The sequence below is a fragment of the Lepisosteus platostomus genome, chromosome 6 (assembly GCF_059453375.1).
Source record: "Lepisosteus platostomus isolate fLepPlt1 chromosome 6, fLepPlt1.hap1, whole genome shotgun sequence".
Taxonomy (NCBI): domain Eukaryota; kingdom Metazoa; phylum Chordata; class Actinopteri; order Semionotiformes; family Lepisosteidae; genus Lepisosteus; species Lepisosteus platostomus.
This window is the reverse complement of record NC_142616.1, coordinates 24,154,878-24,170,402: the sequence shown is the minus strand read 5'-3', so window position 1 is coordinate 24,170,402 and position 15,525 is coordinate 24,154,878. Positions and strand designations below refer to the sequence as shown.

The following is a 15,525-nucleotide window of genomic DNA, read 5'->3' as shown; positions in this document are numbered from 1 at the left end:
ATATTTCATTTCAATTGGAAGTATAACACAAACATCCATCCATCCAATTTTCTAACAGATTTATCAAATACAGGGTTCTGGGGGAACTGGGGCCTGTTCCAGCAAGCAACAGGCATAAGGCAAGTACACCCTGGATGGGATGCCAGTTAATTGCAGGTCACTTAACCTATCCGTACATCTTTGAACCGAGCAACAGACCACCCAGAGAAAACCCATATGGACATTGGGGGAATGCACAAACTCCATACAGACAGCACCCAAGGGCCTGAACACAGGGCCGCAGTGCTGTGAGGCACCAATGCTAACCACAGCGCCACCACGCCACCTACTTAGTACAAATTGACTGCAGCCCCATTGTACCTTTCACCAGTTCTGGGCTTTTTAAAACTCCGGGGTTTGTGAGTTCAAACCCACAGTGGGACAGAGCTATTTGTCTTACCCTTGAGCAAATTTGATCATTCAAATTCTCCTCTAAATGCCCTGCTCTATATATGTGTAGCTCTCTGGGTTGATGTGGATATGAGCGTTGTTTTCTGAACGGACCCTTCTGGTTAAATAAAGTAATAACATTTTAAAAGAACAGTCTTCTGTCTTCCACTCTGCTACTCACAAACCACAGTGGGACACGATTCCATTGGCAGTGTTAAAGAGCTGTCCACGTCCAATGTTGTACAGCATATCCCAATCATTGTATTTCTTCAGTATTGGCTTCACAGTCACCTATATTGAATTTTAATTCATTTTAAATTAATTTTGTAAGTAACAAATAGAAAATGGGTTAATAAAAATTAAGATACTACATAACCAATGCATGCCAGAGGTCTTAGAATGCCTATGAACCAAAGCATCCTATCTCGACAATGGATTCTCCAATTCTCCAGACACGAGTATGACCAAAACCACTAGATAAAGGGAGGCTTTAAGGAATTTGCACAGCCACACTGGTTTCTAGCTAGATCACAACCCAGTCCGAGTAGCACCATAGTCCGAGTAGGCTGGACCATTTATCAGGCTACAAATGTACAGAAATTACCCACAGCTTATGTGACCAAATGGTACACAAAAGACAGATAACAGGGAGCAGAAAAGGATTATGTAAAGATTTGGCAGAAATGAAACTTCGAGTCCAACTTCACTACTGATGCACTGAAACGTGAAGGGTTTGGAAACCTGCCAGCCACGCTTTGTAGATTATATAATTTATGAAAGCAGTCTCACCCAATAATTTTAATTAATTTCTGAGTGCACTGCGGTAGTCAGTGTTATGTGTCCAACACTGATCTAGTAGAGGATGCTGGTTATAAAAGAGCTGGGCTCTCTTCTATAAATATTACTTTTTGTTCATTTTGCATGTGTTTGTTCTGTAACATGCATCTTGTAAGCCAGTGCCAGTGTACTTTTCCAGTACAATATTCATGAGAAAACTAAAGTAGCCCTGTGATCTTGCTTGGTATTCCCTGATGAGTAGGGTGTGTTATTATTTAACCTTGGCAAATTGCTTGTGCTCTAGCTGCTGTTCAGGACTGACTGATTTTGACTATTATATATTTAAAGGTTACCTTAAAAACTCTTTGACATCTATACAATCTCTATTACCATTAACATAAGAGTAACATCATTACTTACATCTTTATCATGTCAAATCTGTACACAAACACATTTGTTTTTTTATTTCTTTTAGAGTTTTTTTTTTTGCTATTGTCCTGACAGTACAACTTTTTACACTTCTGTTTTACACTATCCAGTAAAAGAAGAGATCTTCTTGGTGTTAACATTGCAATTGTGCATTCCACTTTTTAGAATCAGAACCTCCCCCGTTTCTTTACTTGGTTCATCCAGCCAGGCCATGCAAAAGAAGACAAGTCTCACAGCATCATACAACTACGTTTAATAAGAGTTGCTTATTAGTACAGAAAAAAATAAAGTTCAAACTACAAACTTGAAGCAGTTGTAAGCAATAGCAGCATTGAGCTCCATGTTTAGTCACAGTACTGCAGTTCCAAACAAGCACAGGTCCAAGTCAAGAATTTCAAAGCCTCATCAGGATAACCAGCAATCAACCAAAAATAAAAAAAAACGTTAAAAAGGTACATTTAAAAGTAGTGGTTAGTTTAAGAAACAACCCATGAACAGCAGTTTTCAATAATGTATGACAGATCACAACATTATACTGTATACCCCAACATGTGTGAAAAGTGAATGAAAAGGTACTATCCAAGTCTAGTACTATATGAAATATACATCTGATAGTTACATGAAATGGTCTCTGTAACCAAATATTTGGTTACGTCCCCAGCAGAACGCATTTACTTCAGAGGTTTCCAGGATAGTTGAAGTTAGGGTATAAAGCAATCACTTTGCCAAAGGACTTAAAATACTCTGTGGTATTAAGCTAACACTGGTGCAGCTAAGCGTATCTGAAGAGTATCAGTTTGGTTAGTATTAAGAAACAAATATTAGTATAAGACCACCATACAAATTAGTACGAAAGGCTAGCCAGATGTAACATAAAAACACAAAACCGTGTTGCCAAACCCATGATCTTGTTTTGACGTACAAGTTAGGGATGTCACAATATGTAAATAAAAACCGTATGGCAAACACTTAAAAGCCTTCCTTTATGATAATGTGTCATACCTGTCAGGGCCCATTCAGGGAGAAGATGCTGAGCTGGGAATCAAAAGCAGAACAATGATGAAAACTAAAGACTCACATCAGTGTCTGTTCACTCCTGTAGCTGGTAAATAATGTTCACTAACAACATGCAAAGGCATTTGAGGTTGGTGGGAGCTTTCTGAATTATGGAAAGGAATGTCTGTAGCACTGACCTGCTTAAAAATCTTGAAAACAACAAGAAGAGTCACAATTACACCCATGAAACGTACAGATCAGGGACCTACCGCAAACTAAAACCAAATCCATTTTACTCCAGGTGCAGAAAAGCTGCAACGGAAAATAACTAGAAATAAACCAATCAGACGAACATTTTGGTCACAAGTAAGAAATTTCGGGGGGCCATAGGAAGAGTAGAAATGTAAAGAAATCCTTTCATTTTCAATCACCCAAACCACTCAGTATATATTGTGACATCCCTTAACTGCCTGAAACAATCAGGTGACTAAAATAAACAGGGTCTGTTTTTCCCACAATATAAGAACATACTTTTGTCTGCTCCATTCTGTTTTTATTGCCCATTCATTCATTACATTTTCAATCACTTTACATTACCAGCCATTGATGGATTTTATCATTGCCACACTAACGTAAACCACATCAGCAAGTTAATACATAAAGCTTTGCATTTCAAAAAACTAGACAACTTTAGTAACAATATTACAAAGGTTTTCAGCTTCAAAAAATAAATGAACAAGACGAAAAAATAAACTTTTAAAGAATTAGCATCATAAAATTAATTTATTCCAAGTAAAAATACAAAATAATATTAATGACATTGACCAGATATGAAAGTCTCTCCCAGAAACAACTATATTAATGGTTGAGAAAAAAAAGTCTGTAAAGAAAATACGAAATAAAAATGAAAAATATGTAAATATGTTTAAATCCTTTTTTAGCAAAAAATCTCTCTAAAAATAACAATGAAAAATTTCTCAGTACAAAGGCTACATTACTATTGAAAAATACTAGCATGAAGAGTAGGTAAATACACAGTAGAAAATGATCTTAGTGAATCACAATGTTTGCAATGAAAATAAATCTGCAATAAAGATTTATGCCTTTTTTTCTTTTTTCTTTTTTTTTTTACAAACAGTACAAACAGTATTGCACATTACAACAAAGAATCGAGGTTGTTAGCCTTCAAAAAAATCGGACTAATTCAAGTCTTACATGAAAAGAAGGCCACCAATGACCTGATGCACCAAGGGGCTCTCAATCAAGTTACAGTTTAAACACTTTGAATTTTTATAAAATAACATTCTTTTTCTTCTTCTTAAGGACTCTCCAAAGTCTTTAATAACGTCAAGTAAACAAATCAGGGTATGTTGTTTTACAAAAACAAAAGGGAGCACATACTTTTAGGAAACATAAAAAGTTCTTTTTTTAAAAAAATAACATGAACAGAAGATTTCTTTCACAATTCTGGTCAGCGTAATAAATGATTAATTATAAATATACAAAAATAAGGGAAACAACTTCAATTAACTTTCTCTCAGCACCAAATGGAGATTTTTACAACTACATCTTTCTTAATTCAAAAGAATAAATCATCCTTGGAATTCTACCTTTAATTATAATTATTTAACGTTTCACAATTCTATGGAAGTTAGATGTGGGGAAATTCTTTACACATCCCTTTTCCTCTGTAATAAGGTAGACTCTGTACTTTAGCTAACTACATCATTATATTAAAGTTATAAAGCTCTAGCTCCTTCAGTTTTTCAAAAAAAAAGCAAATAAGCATGAAAAAAATAAAATTAACCATCTGTTAAATCATTTTCTTGCAGAATTAAATTAATATATATCTTTTTTCTGAATAAACTTACTTAGAAAATATCGATTTCTCTCCTATATTTCAAAATTGAGGTATTGCAAAAGATCATGTCAGTCAGAAAGCACGCTTCATCTTTTTCTTAAAAAAAAATAGCTGACTGTTGAAAACTGTCCAGATACAAAAAGTAGTGCATAACAAATGTCTTTTACAGATAATGAAAAAACATAGAAAATCCATCTGGGCAGGGAAAGCAATATCACAAAAAAGCCCAGAATTAACCTCGATAGGGATACTAATCATCATAATAAGCCATTTTTTGTTTCATTTTTTATCAGTAAAAAAGTATTTTTTTCCTTTTTTCCAAGAACAAACAAACAAAAAAAAAGTCCATCCTAAGCCAATACTTGCAACTAAACAAAGAAAGAAAGACGTAAGTGGACAAAAACAGGACATCACAATACACAAAAAGACATGACATCTACATCTACTTATGCGGTGTTGTATCCTGTCAGATTGTCCCAAAAACTGCTAAAAACCAGTGTACCCAATCCCACCCCCAAAACAGGCAGACCCCTGTCCTCCCCAGAACCAGCTATCCCGGGTTCAGCAGCCTATGCTTTATTTAGTCATGTTGCAAGCAGCACCCCTTAACTCCCAGTCTTCATGCTAAAAAAAACCCTTTAGCAGGTCACAATTATACTTCAAGCTTTGCAGGATACATCCAGGATTTAGGGATCTCAGTTTTCTAACCAGACATCTCCATTTTGACAACTGTGCAGACAATTCTTTAGCACTCATTTCCCTCTGTTGATATACCCCCTACAATGTGCCTCTCAAATCAGCCCTTTCACATCCATTGAGAGCCTGACAAATACATTAATCGTTGTAACGGTAGTGTGTTGTTGGTCTGTGTGTATATATATGCATTATATAGATAATCACATGAGCTCTTTGGTTTTCAGGACAAGATCTTAAGCTATGTAAATGGTGCAGGCAGCAGAAAGTTTTTTCAAAACTTGAGCTCACTTTTCTGTGTGTGAATACACTGGTTATGAAGCTTCACATAACTTCTATGTCAGACATCAACGACAGTTAAAGCGAATCACAGTACTAGGCATTATCACCCTACTATATAAAAAATTGCACAATTATATATTAAAGATCACTGCAAAAGTACTTCACCTACCATAGACATAATTGTTTTAAGGATATCCTACATCTAATTTATTTATGATAAACTCTTGTGTTACTTGTTAATGCTTTAATGGACACTGTTTTCTATTTGCAGAAGCATTTAACTGAGGCATGCCTATCTTACGGTAATCAGCCAATTCTTCATACATTTGATCTTTCATTGTAATTGGTTTATATCGTAGTCTATGTATATTCATAATCACTTTGTGCAATGTGGGCAAAATTGTATAATAGACATGGTATAGAAATTCTATTGCATGCAGCAACCTGATTTAAATAAACATGCAGTCAGAGATCTACCAACTTCATGGGAGCTTACCTCCCTGCTATTCTACTCTCTCCAGCAGCAACTGCGCTTCGCTTCATTTTTTTTACTTTTTAAGTTTCACCCTAGCCTGAATAAAGTCCTATGGTATTATTAGTGAATACCATGTATTTAGCAGCAAAAGCTATTGCAGCATACGTTTACATAACACTAAAAAAAAAGAGATCTAACCAAACAAAAAAAGCAAATTAAAAAATAATTTAAAGAAAATTATCAGATTGAGCTTATGAGGTATTATTTTTTCCAAGTCAAAATGGAGAGCAAATATAGGCTTGTTATTCTAATTAGGGTATTTGTTAATGACCCAGACTACTGATTACAATTTGTTATATTTTGCTACATTGTAGGTCACCTACTTCGGTTGTTTCCACTTTAGGCTTTTGTCACCTTTGGTAATTTGTACTAGGGGCAATGTCCTACCATTTGTGAAAATAAGTGCATGCTCCAGTCACACAAAATAAAATTATCTATATATTGATAGATAAAAAAACAAAAATATATAGATTTATATATATATGGTTATCACTTCAGCATCAGCCAGTACATTGGCTGACCAGGAATAGCAGAATACCAAACCTATGGAACAAGTGACTTAGAAAAAGAAACTTCAGGTACCAAGCAAGATATTTCATGTGTGTTGTGAGTTTTTGTGCCAAAGTGCAAATTCTTTACAGTTTAAACTTTTTTGTGTGTCTTTTTATAGAATATACTGGACGATGAGTTCAGAACAGTAAATTAAAAAAAAGACCCCTTTTTTTTCTCTCTCTCTCTCTGAATGGGAGGAAGAACGCGCCGGGTTCCGGAAAGCTCCCAGCCCGGCGTCAGCAGGCTGTGCGGACCGGCGGTGCTCTGCGGCGCTTCAGTCTGCTGCGGTTGCTGTCGACGGGCCAGGCAGGGCTGCGCGGGCCGGCCTTCAGCTCCAGCGGAAGGAGACGTGGCGCGGGCGGTCGCCCCCCTCCTTCACCAGGGGCTTGTGGAACTCCCTGCCGGCCCGCGAGTGGATACTGGCCCAGCAGTACTCGCAGTAATACTGCAGACAGGTCACGTTGGCACAGAAGAAAGGGGCGAATTTGCCGCCGCAGCGAGTCCCCTGGCACTCGTCGCACATCTGGTCATCCAGGACGTATGGCTTGACTTCAACCTGCCAGGCAAAACAAGACCAGACCCGAGGTTCAGGCACCACTTTCCATTCTTCCCCACCGGCTTTCCACGGAGGAGCACGAGCGGTCTGGAGGCTCAGCCCGCTTCCTTTCAGAGCTAACCTCACCTGCACGGCACGCTTTCATTCACACCCTTCACGACCTGTAGCTCACACTTCATTTGACATGAACACTCAGAGCTGCGTTCAAGAACATTTCCCCAAGACAAATAATTCAGAAACAAAGGCACTTTTTCACACCGAGATTAAAATTATCACTGGGAGAAGCAACCATCCCTTTAGTTTAGAACACCCTAATGATGGGCCCCTCAGGCACAGCTGTGATGGGGTTTTTATTTTATCGCTTGCACCAGAGGTGTTTAAGTCAATAATCTTAGACCTTTAAAGTTGGATTTTGGGATAATTCTCCGACATCTCATCCTCATGATGTGGTGCACAGGTTAAAAAAAAATCTTAAAAACCAGAGTAGCCCTTTCTCCACTGTGCTTTAATATATTTTGATGTTTATTCGTGAACTACTTAAATTCTCTGCACTTCATTGATTGTCTGCGACTGAACACTTAGGAAGGGTAAAGAGACAGTAAAGCGCCTGTCTTCTCAGTGATGTCTTGCACCTGCATAAAATGGAAAACCACCCGCAGCTGAGCAGCTGGAAAAGGAAATTGCACAACACAACACCAGCAGCTGGATGATATAAAATTATAACCAATGACAGGGACTGTCTGTACAAAGAAATGCACATCAATTTTCTCCCTCACACACTTCCTCTCTGTCAAGAGACATTTTTTTCAAACTAAGGTGCATGTATACACATATATACATATACACATAGTGAGATACTTTGAAGTGTTTCCGTTTCTTAAGGTTTGCAGTGATGGCTGTAATTGTAGCCAACTTCAATGCAATGCAAGTCAAGGAATTGGACAGGATAAAACTCCTTATTAATGCCAATGGTCATGAGGGATAAATATTGATACCTATAATTACACCTCCTGTATAATGACTAAACTTAGACAAATTGCCTGTCAAAGTTATATTTAAAAAAGTGTTGGTGGAGAATTTTCAGATCAACACTAGGTGACTGAATAATTCATATTTTTAAAAGGTGGACTGCTGTAATACTATATCTAAATTAGGCAAAAATAAACATGAATGAAAAAGAGCATACTGTACATGTTTGACTGCACTTCTACATAGGTAGCAAACAGAAATTCAATATCCCCAGCTCTTCTATAAGCATTATGTTTCCAGGAACCCAAAAGGACTCTTCTGATCACACCACACAAAACAGATGCTCTGGAAACAAAAGACGCTGTATGAAAATAGATGTTTTTGCTTAGCAACAAACCATCTGCAGTTTGCAAGATGCAGCAGAACTTTAATGAATTTGTTTTCACACCATTTACATAAAAATGCTGTTGAATGCAAGAAAGATAAAAATAGGGGGCTTTGGTAAATTGAACAGTGTGGAAAACTTTAAAACAATGTTCTTTAGGCAACAGAATAACTAAGGTGCAATTTTGTTTGACAGATCTACTTTGAGTGCCTGATGATAATGGTGAAACCTTATTTTCAGACAGTATTCTGAAGAGTTCAGACTATTTCTATTACCACCTGTCCTCTTGAAACAAACTGAATCAACAGAGGACCAGGTCCAAGACTACTTTCACATAGTGCTACTGCTAGTTGTGGGAGGCAACATTACAAGAAATTGAACCCAATTTGCACTAAATTACATATTAAATAGTCAGACGTAAGACTGGAGACCACTGAAACCATAACTTTGTGTCAAAGTCTACCACTTTGCTTAACGTTTGGTATTTTTTGCAATGATATTCAGAAGCTAATGGTTAATATTCTTATACTGAGCAGTTTCCCCGGCTCTTCTTATAGGAAAAAAACACCAATCAATGCTTAATTCCTCAGTGCCTGCCAGCCTGACTGATATTAAACAGTGATCTTGAAACTAAAGGACCTTGGTGCAGAGACTGACAAAGGTTATGCTGCCTGGCATAACAATAATCCTCACTCATTCAAAAACTCATCTTGATACAGCTGCTTCTCTGATTTACAACGTATGTAGTTAATTCATTTCCTTATGTCCCACATGTACTCTTTTCTGCAGTCCTATTGCCCTTAAACATATTAGTTTGAAGAAATAAGAGTTATTGTTGCAGAATATACAAACATTCAATGTTAATATGAAGACCATTTTCAGCTGCAAGTCTTATGCACCTTAGAATATGCAGGTGGTCCTGTGGTGGTCTGGGATTCAGTCCAAGCTGAATCCACATTTCATCCACTGACTCATTGTAACTTACCCTGACCAAGCCACTGTGCCTCTCAAAGTGTGAAACCAAGGTCTGGATCTGGATTATGCTATAGCAGCAGTCATTGATGTATTCATCCCCAGTCTCTGTGCACTGCTTTTCTCCTAGTTCATTAGTTGCAACTACAAACTTTGAGGTTAAATTATGACCTACATAAAACCCATACCTGGGAAAGTATATCAAATGCAATCATATATATTTATTTGAAGACATGAACAGTTTTAATTCAAATGTGAACAATGGAACAGGCCATTTGTATTTTAGATAGTTCAGCTGTCACAATGTGTTTGGTGTTTTTTCTAAACTAACTGAAAAACCACTAGAAATACTGCACAAGGAAGTTGCCAGTAAAATGACATTCAAAGCAACCTAAGAATTAAGGTCGTAGCCCACTTTCTTTAAGAGCACAGCTCTAACACAATCTATATCAGTCGCAGATGAGAGCTGGTGAGTATCTATTTAATTTACGCTGAGGCTGAACTAACAGCCATGGAAACCAAGCGCGTATGAAAAAGTCTAAGGTTTGCAGAGGCACAGCTGCTGCGCAAATCTCCTCTACACTTTGACAGCTTAATAAAAGGTTTTCCATCGCCCAGGAAAATAAAAACCAAGACCTCAATTCCTCCTCAACATGTGGGTAATAAGCAGTGACTCACAGCAGCAAACACAAAAAAAAGAACCCAATGCATTTAATGCTTGTGGGGCCGACTATGCTCCAGTAATTACAGTGTCATTTTCACAGGCTGCTCTGGCCTCTCAAGCTACCAGTTCCCCTTAGATACAACACTGGCAATTAAAGTACTGTCAAACCCCATTATCAGCATCATGTCTCTGTTCTACAAAAGCCTTCCAGATGAAAATACTGATAGCCATTTGCAGCCTTTTAATAAGACCTGGATTTGGACACTTAAATGTCAAACTGAAAAAAAAAGTTTAAACAACCAACAAAACTTGCAAAAAAGGAAAACACAAATATACTGTATGTAGTGCAATTCCATTTGTACTTTACCAGGACAGCCTGTTCATTAGCAACAGCAGTAACGTGCTGCTCTCAGGGGTAGAGTCTCACTTCTCTTAGACAAAACACAACAGTGCTAGCAAGAGCCTTGCTAATGACAACCTGCCTAACAAAATCTATCTCAAGTGGCTTGTCTGGCTTCTTCTTCCACTGATAGGTCAAGCTTCAAAAATGTAGTTCATTTTGTTATTCTCTAGCTTTAATGCAACTTGGAAGCGATGGGCACAGTTGGAGAACCCCCTCAGAAGAAGGAGGAGTTTAACAAGCAGGTCTGCCTTGTCTGGTCTCCTCTGCTCAGACCCCACAGGTGAAATGTAAGGGATACTGTAAGACAAGTGGACTTGGGCAGCAACAGGGGGACTGGCTGTTCTGACTCTCATCTCTCATCTGAAGGCCAGTGGCCAGGACCCAGTACATACGATATTCATCCTGTAAAGTCATGCATAGATATACAAACACACAACTGTTAAGGGTCTAAAAGAAGTGCAACATACTAGCAAGAGTTTTCACCCAACCAGGATTTAAACAGCTATTCAAACAGACATGTATCCCTTCTCACACCTGAAGAAGGCTCCATGGCCGAAACGTTGCGTTCTCTTTCTTCTTTTTTTCAGCATGGAATAAACCTATTACTTTACTACTTGTTTTCATATTGACCAACCATCAGATTCCAGGCAGACATCACTACACAAAAATAAACTACACAGACATTTCACTAAGATACACCTACCTGTACACAAACTGAAAAGAGACATACAAATAGTAGGTAAATAGAACTATAAACCTGCTCTCTTAAGACACACATTTCACACTAACGTATACTATAGGTTTTAAATACTTGGAATTAGCGCATGTTTATTAACTACTGTCCTTTATTGATGTCAAATACAGGATAGTGTTCCACAAATGTCTAAATCAAAGAAGGAACCTCACTTAATATCTGCAAATAAACCTGAATTAAAAATGTAAAAGCAACAACATGCTGGTTTCTTTAAGTGAATTATAATTTGTAGCGAGATAGTTGCTCTACATTTTCCTCCATAGGTTATGGTTAATAAAAAATTTGAATCACTAAATTTAAATCATCTACTTTTGTTCCCAACGGCCTAGTTGCAATATTAATAATAGTTCCCCAACATTTATATAGTGTTTTTCAATCCAAAGGATCCTAAAGTGCTTCATTCACCTCTGAAGTGCAGCTTCACTTGAGTACCACACAGCAAAGTCTGCACCAAAACACAGCATATAAGGCAGCAAAGTGAAAACCAAGGAGGAACTCTGGGTAGACCAGACTGCAAGGCCAGAGTGGACTTTAGGCACTACTCTTAGGTTAACATCCCTACTCTATTGAAAAGTGCCATGGGGTCTTTAATAACTACATGTATCTCTGGTCACCATACTAAGGAACTGATTGGAATTCCTGGTCCAGAGAGAAGAATGGCCCAGCATCACCATTTGCAACAGTGAGCTAGATTTCCTTGGAGATCTCCCATTCCAGTACTGACCAGGCCTAGCCTTGCGTAGCCTGACTTACAATAACATGGTTTCCGTTTTACAGTATGCTTGTATTACACAAGTTTTTATATAAGGTGCTAAATAGAATGCATGTTATCAGATAAAAAAAGCTACATTTGCATAGACAGAACATAACACCTTGAAAGAAAGCAGCAAACCGCCAAATACTTAAGGATGACAATTGTGCTGTTATTTTGTTTATACCAACAACTGGATTTAGAGCACACTGCACCCCTGTTACATAACCCGATGGATCCAAATGCACTTAGAAACAAAGGCAGGGGCATGGATGGACTTATGTCTTATTTTGGTAGAAATTATCTCAAATCGTGAATCTATTTACAGACTGATTAATACAATCAGCTATATATCTATATATATGTTGTGTCTCTAGGGCCATTTAAAACACAATAAAATGCAACACGGACCCTTGCAATTGGTTCCCCTTACTGCAGCAAGCACATCCTTCTAATTACTTTCATTTTACTCTTGCTTTTTCCATTCTCAGCTGCCTGCAAAAAAATAATCTTCTCAACATTGAGAAACCATTGTTAAACAAACATCAGAAACACCCAAATAGTCACTCTTGCAGCCTGAACCCACAGTGTTGCAAACCACAGGGAGACATCACGCCCACTTTGTGCATTTCCACAGCGCGGTCAGTATTTGGACTCACTGTTTTTGGACTCTCAGTCAGCTAAGATTCATCAATCTGATTAAAATTAATCACCATTAGAAATTAAATCTAAATATGGATCTGAACAGGCCAAAATATTTTCCAATATGCGAGATGGCTTTTCAAAAATACATATTATGAAAAATAAAGTGTATTTAACTACAATTAAAGAATTAAAGTTACTACCATTAAACTTTTCTAAGATCTTAGCCAAACCAGTTGTAAGGTTTATTAATTTACTGAGAAGCTCTTAAGATCTCAGATGAAACTAGGTCTCATCATAAACCATTTAAATAATTGTATGCCTGTAATGTCATTACGCAAAGAATTATGCATGTTGTTATATTGTTTGCGTGTGCAGTGTTTATAACGGATCATGTGTTTTAGTTTCATTCATAACATTTCTCTTATATTTCTTTGCCTTCCCTTGAGACTAATGTTGTGGGATCCCACTACAATAGCACTGGATTTGTTTTGACCCTCGATGAACTGAGAGTCTGATCAGATCTTCTATGGTTATAGATTCCCGAGTAGGGATTAGATGCTGAAAGGTCTAAGCTCTTGGGAAGCTAATTCATTCATCTAGTTTCAAAAAGACCTGTGTCTGTTTGTGATGAAAAGAACATGCCAAGCATGCTTAAATTGCTAAGTGTTTTAAACTTTTGCCAGGATCCCATTTCTAGCTGAAAGTAAGACCGCCCTGGTTAGCTGCTCTCTGAATGTGTAGGCAGTCTGGCACAAGCAGTTCTCTTTGGTCATAGTTTAAGAAAAGGGGACATAAGAACTAAAACAGTTAAGCTAAGGAAACAACCCTGATCACTGCAAATATATATATAGGAACGTGCAGTCTAGTAATTATCTTACCAAAGAGTCTAGGACTTCAAATGTTTGTGAGATTTCCAAAAACCTACAGCCTTGATTATATGGTTCATTTTTCATAGACTGTATTCTGTATACAGCAGGGCATGCCAAAAAAACAAGACTACTAATATATAATATAAAAAGGGGAAAGCTGAAAACTTAAGAGGACAGAGTGCATCACAACAAAATGCAGTATACTTGATTCCTTTCATAGTGTCCTGTACATTCATAGTGTACCTAAACAACAGAGCTTTGACTGCCACAAGCTGATTTTTTAAAGAACTTAAGTGATTTGTTTTCTTTTCTCCAATCATTTATTCAAGAAAATTTGTCACATATGGCTCCCTACCCATTTGGATCTCTTTATAAAATCAGAATTATTTAAAAGTGGCAGAATGATTGCTTTGTAAAATACAGTTTTAATATTTTTAGGTATCCTTTACCACAAGAAAAGCAGATAACATAGGAATACCCAAATTTCTTCTTGATACATAGCGATTCTAAATTGCAGGGATCCAAATACTCAAGGACTACAAAATATGATACAGTGTCATGACATTCATTGCTGTTTTTCAGGATTTTTGTTACCTATTTTATTTAAATCACTGGTACCAAACATGACATATATCAAAACATGCAATATACACATGCCATATTAGATCCTGTAACAGAATTCTTGATTTTGTATGTTTCAGCTGAGAAACAGATATACAGCAAAGCCAGGTTGATACTTCATTACCATTTCTCTTATGACCTTGTCTAGCACTTAAAACTCCTATTGCCCAAAACAAAACATACTCGACATAAGCCGCCTCATATGAAAATTGGCTTTCCAATGCTGGAATAAAAACTTCCGAACTGCATGCCATCAACATTAGATAACAGGAGCTGTCTTTTAGAGTGCTTTAAGAGTTTACTATAACATCTTTCTGTAACACAGAGAACAGCAAGACATTATCTGCTTAAGCCATTACAAGTTAGCTTTAAATCTCACCACAAGCACCACACCTGAAAGCTACACCACACCTTGAGTCCTTGGAAGAAGACAAACCCCACTTTAAGTGTTTGAGGTCTGGATTTTTTTTTTGTATTCACTGCAAACATTCATGAGCAACCATAGCAAAACCTTAGGTTTCGATTTAGAATGTCTGTCTTTTTATTTCGATTCTTAATCTTAATCTTTGCAGGAAGGGCTGGAACACAACGACCATAAAAAAAGACAGCAAAAAAAGAAAGTTGTTTGCACATGGCAAAATTAACATCTAAATGATTGCACTAGTTTCAGAGAAAATAATCCTTCAGCTCTTTGTCACCTAATGAAGTCTAAGGACAACTGAAAAGAAGCATGAGAAAACAATTTAAAGATAATGTTTAAGACTGTAGCCTGTGTTCACCATTTTTCCTGTTGAATTACTACTATCCCTGAACATTATTTTGCATTATTTTTAATTCTGGTAAAGGTTTTCAGAGAATAAGGCATAAAAACAACCTTTCATTCTCTCAGACTTTATAGCATGTGGGCTGTAATAATTCGATATCGCACAAGGGAGTTCACAACATTTTCTAGCCTTGCCTGAAGCCCGTTCCCTCTGGCCAATGACCAGGTAATGCCACTCTCTCTCCAGACAAGAGGCTGCAGCCTCTGGCCCCTGGTTTGATTGGCGGGGCTCTTTCTCCCGCTCGGGAGCTCCACTCACCCGCTTGTCGATGTCATTGTGCTGCAGCTGGACGAAGCGGGCGCTGATAGCAGCAATGTAGCTCTGCTGATTGGAGAAAGCCACCCTCCCTGCCCCTTTGGGGTACTTGAGCTCGGGGTCAGTGTCGATGCCAGCGTAGCAGACGCCACCGTACAGCCGGTCCATAATCATGGCGAGTTCAACTGCGGGACAGAGGAGCGCGACATGAGGCGAGCTGCTCACTTCTCAAAAACTCAAGTCGGAACAGTGTGCCTAAGAAAAGTGCCCGGAAAATGTTTCCACGTTTCTGTTCTGGGAATA

At 37.7% G+C, this 15,525-nt stretch overlaps 1 protein-coding gene across 11 annotated transcripts in view; it reads right to left on the bottom strand.

Moving 5' to 3' along the window:
• Positions 1–1,868: 1,868 nt before the first annotated feature.
• cpeb3 (cytoplasmic polyadenylation element binding protein 3) overlaps positions 1,869–15,525 on the bottom strand; it is a 60,325-nt gene continuing 46,668 nt past the window's right edge. For all 11 annotated transcript variants that reach the window (XM_088634964.1, XM_088634968.1, XM_088634958.1 and 8 more), the window contains 2 exons: positions 15,226–15,407; positions 1,869–7,110 (listed from right to left, as the gene is read on the bottom strand). In XM_088634964.1, the coding sequence (XP_088491090.1) occupies positions 6,883–7,110; positions 15,226–15,407 (410 nt within the window). In that variant the 3' untranslated portion in view covers positions 1,869–6,882. The remainder of the gene's footprint in view (positions 7,111–15,225; positions 15,408–15,525) is intronic.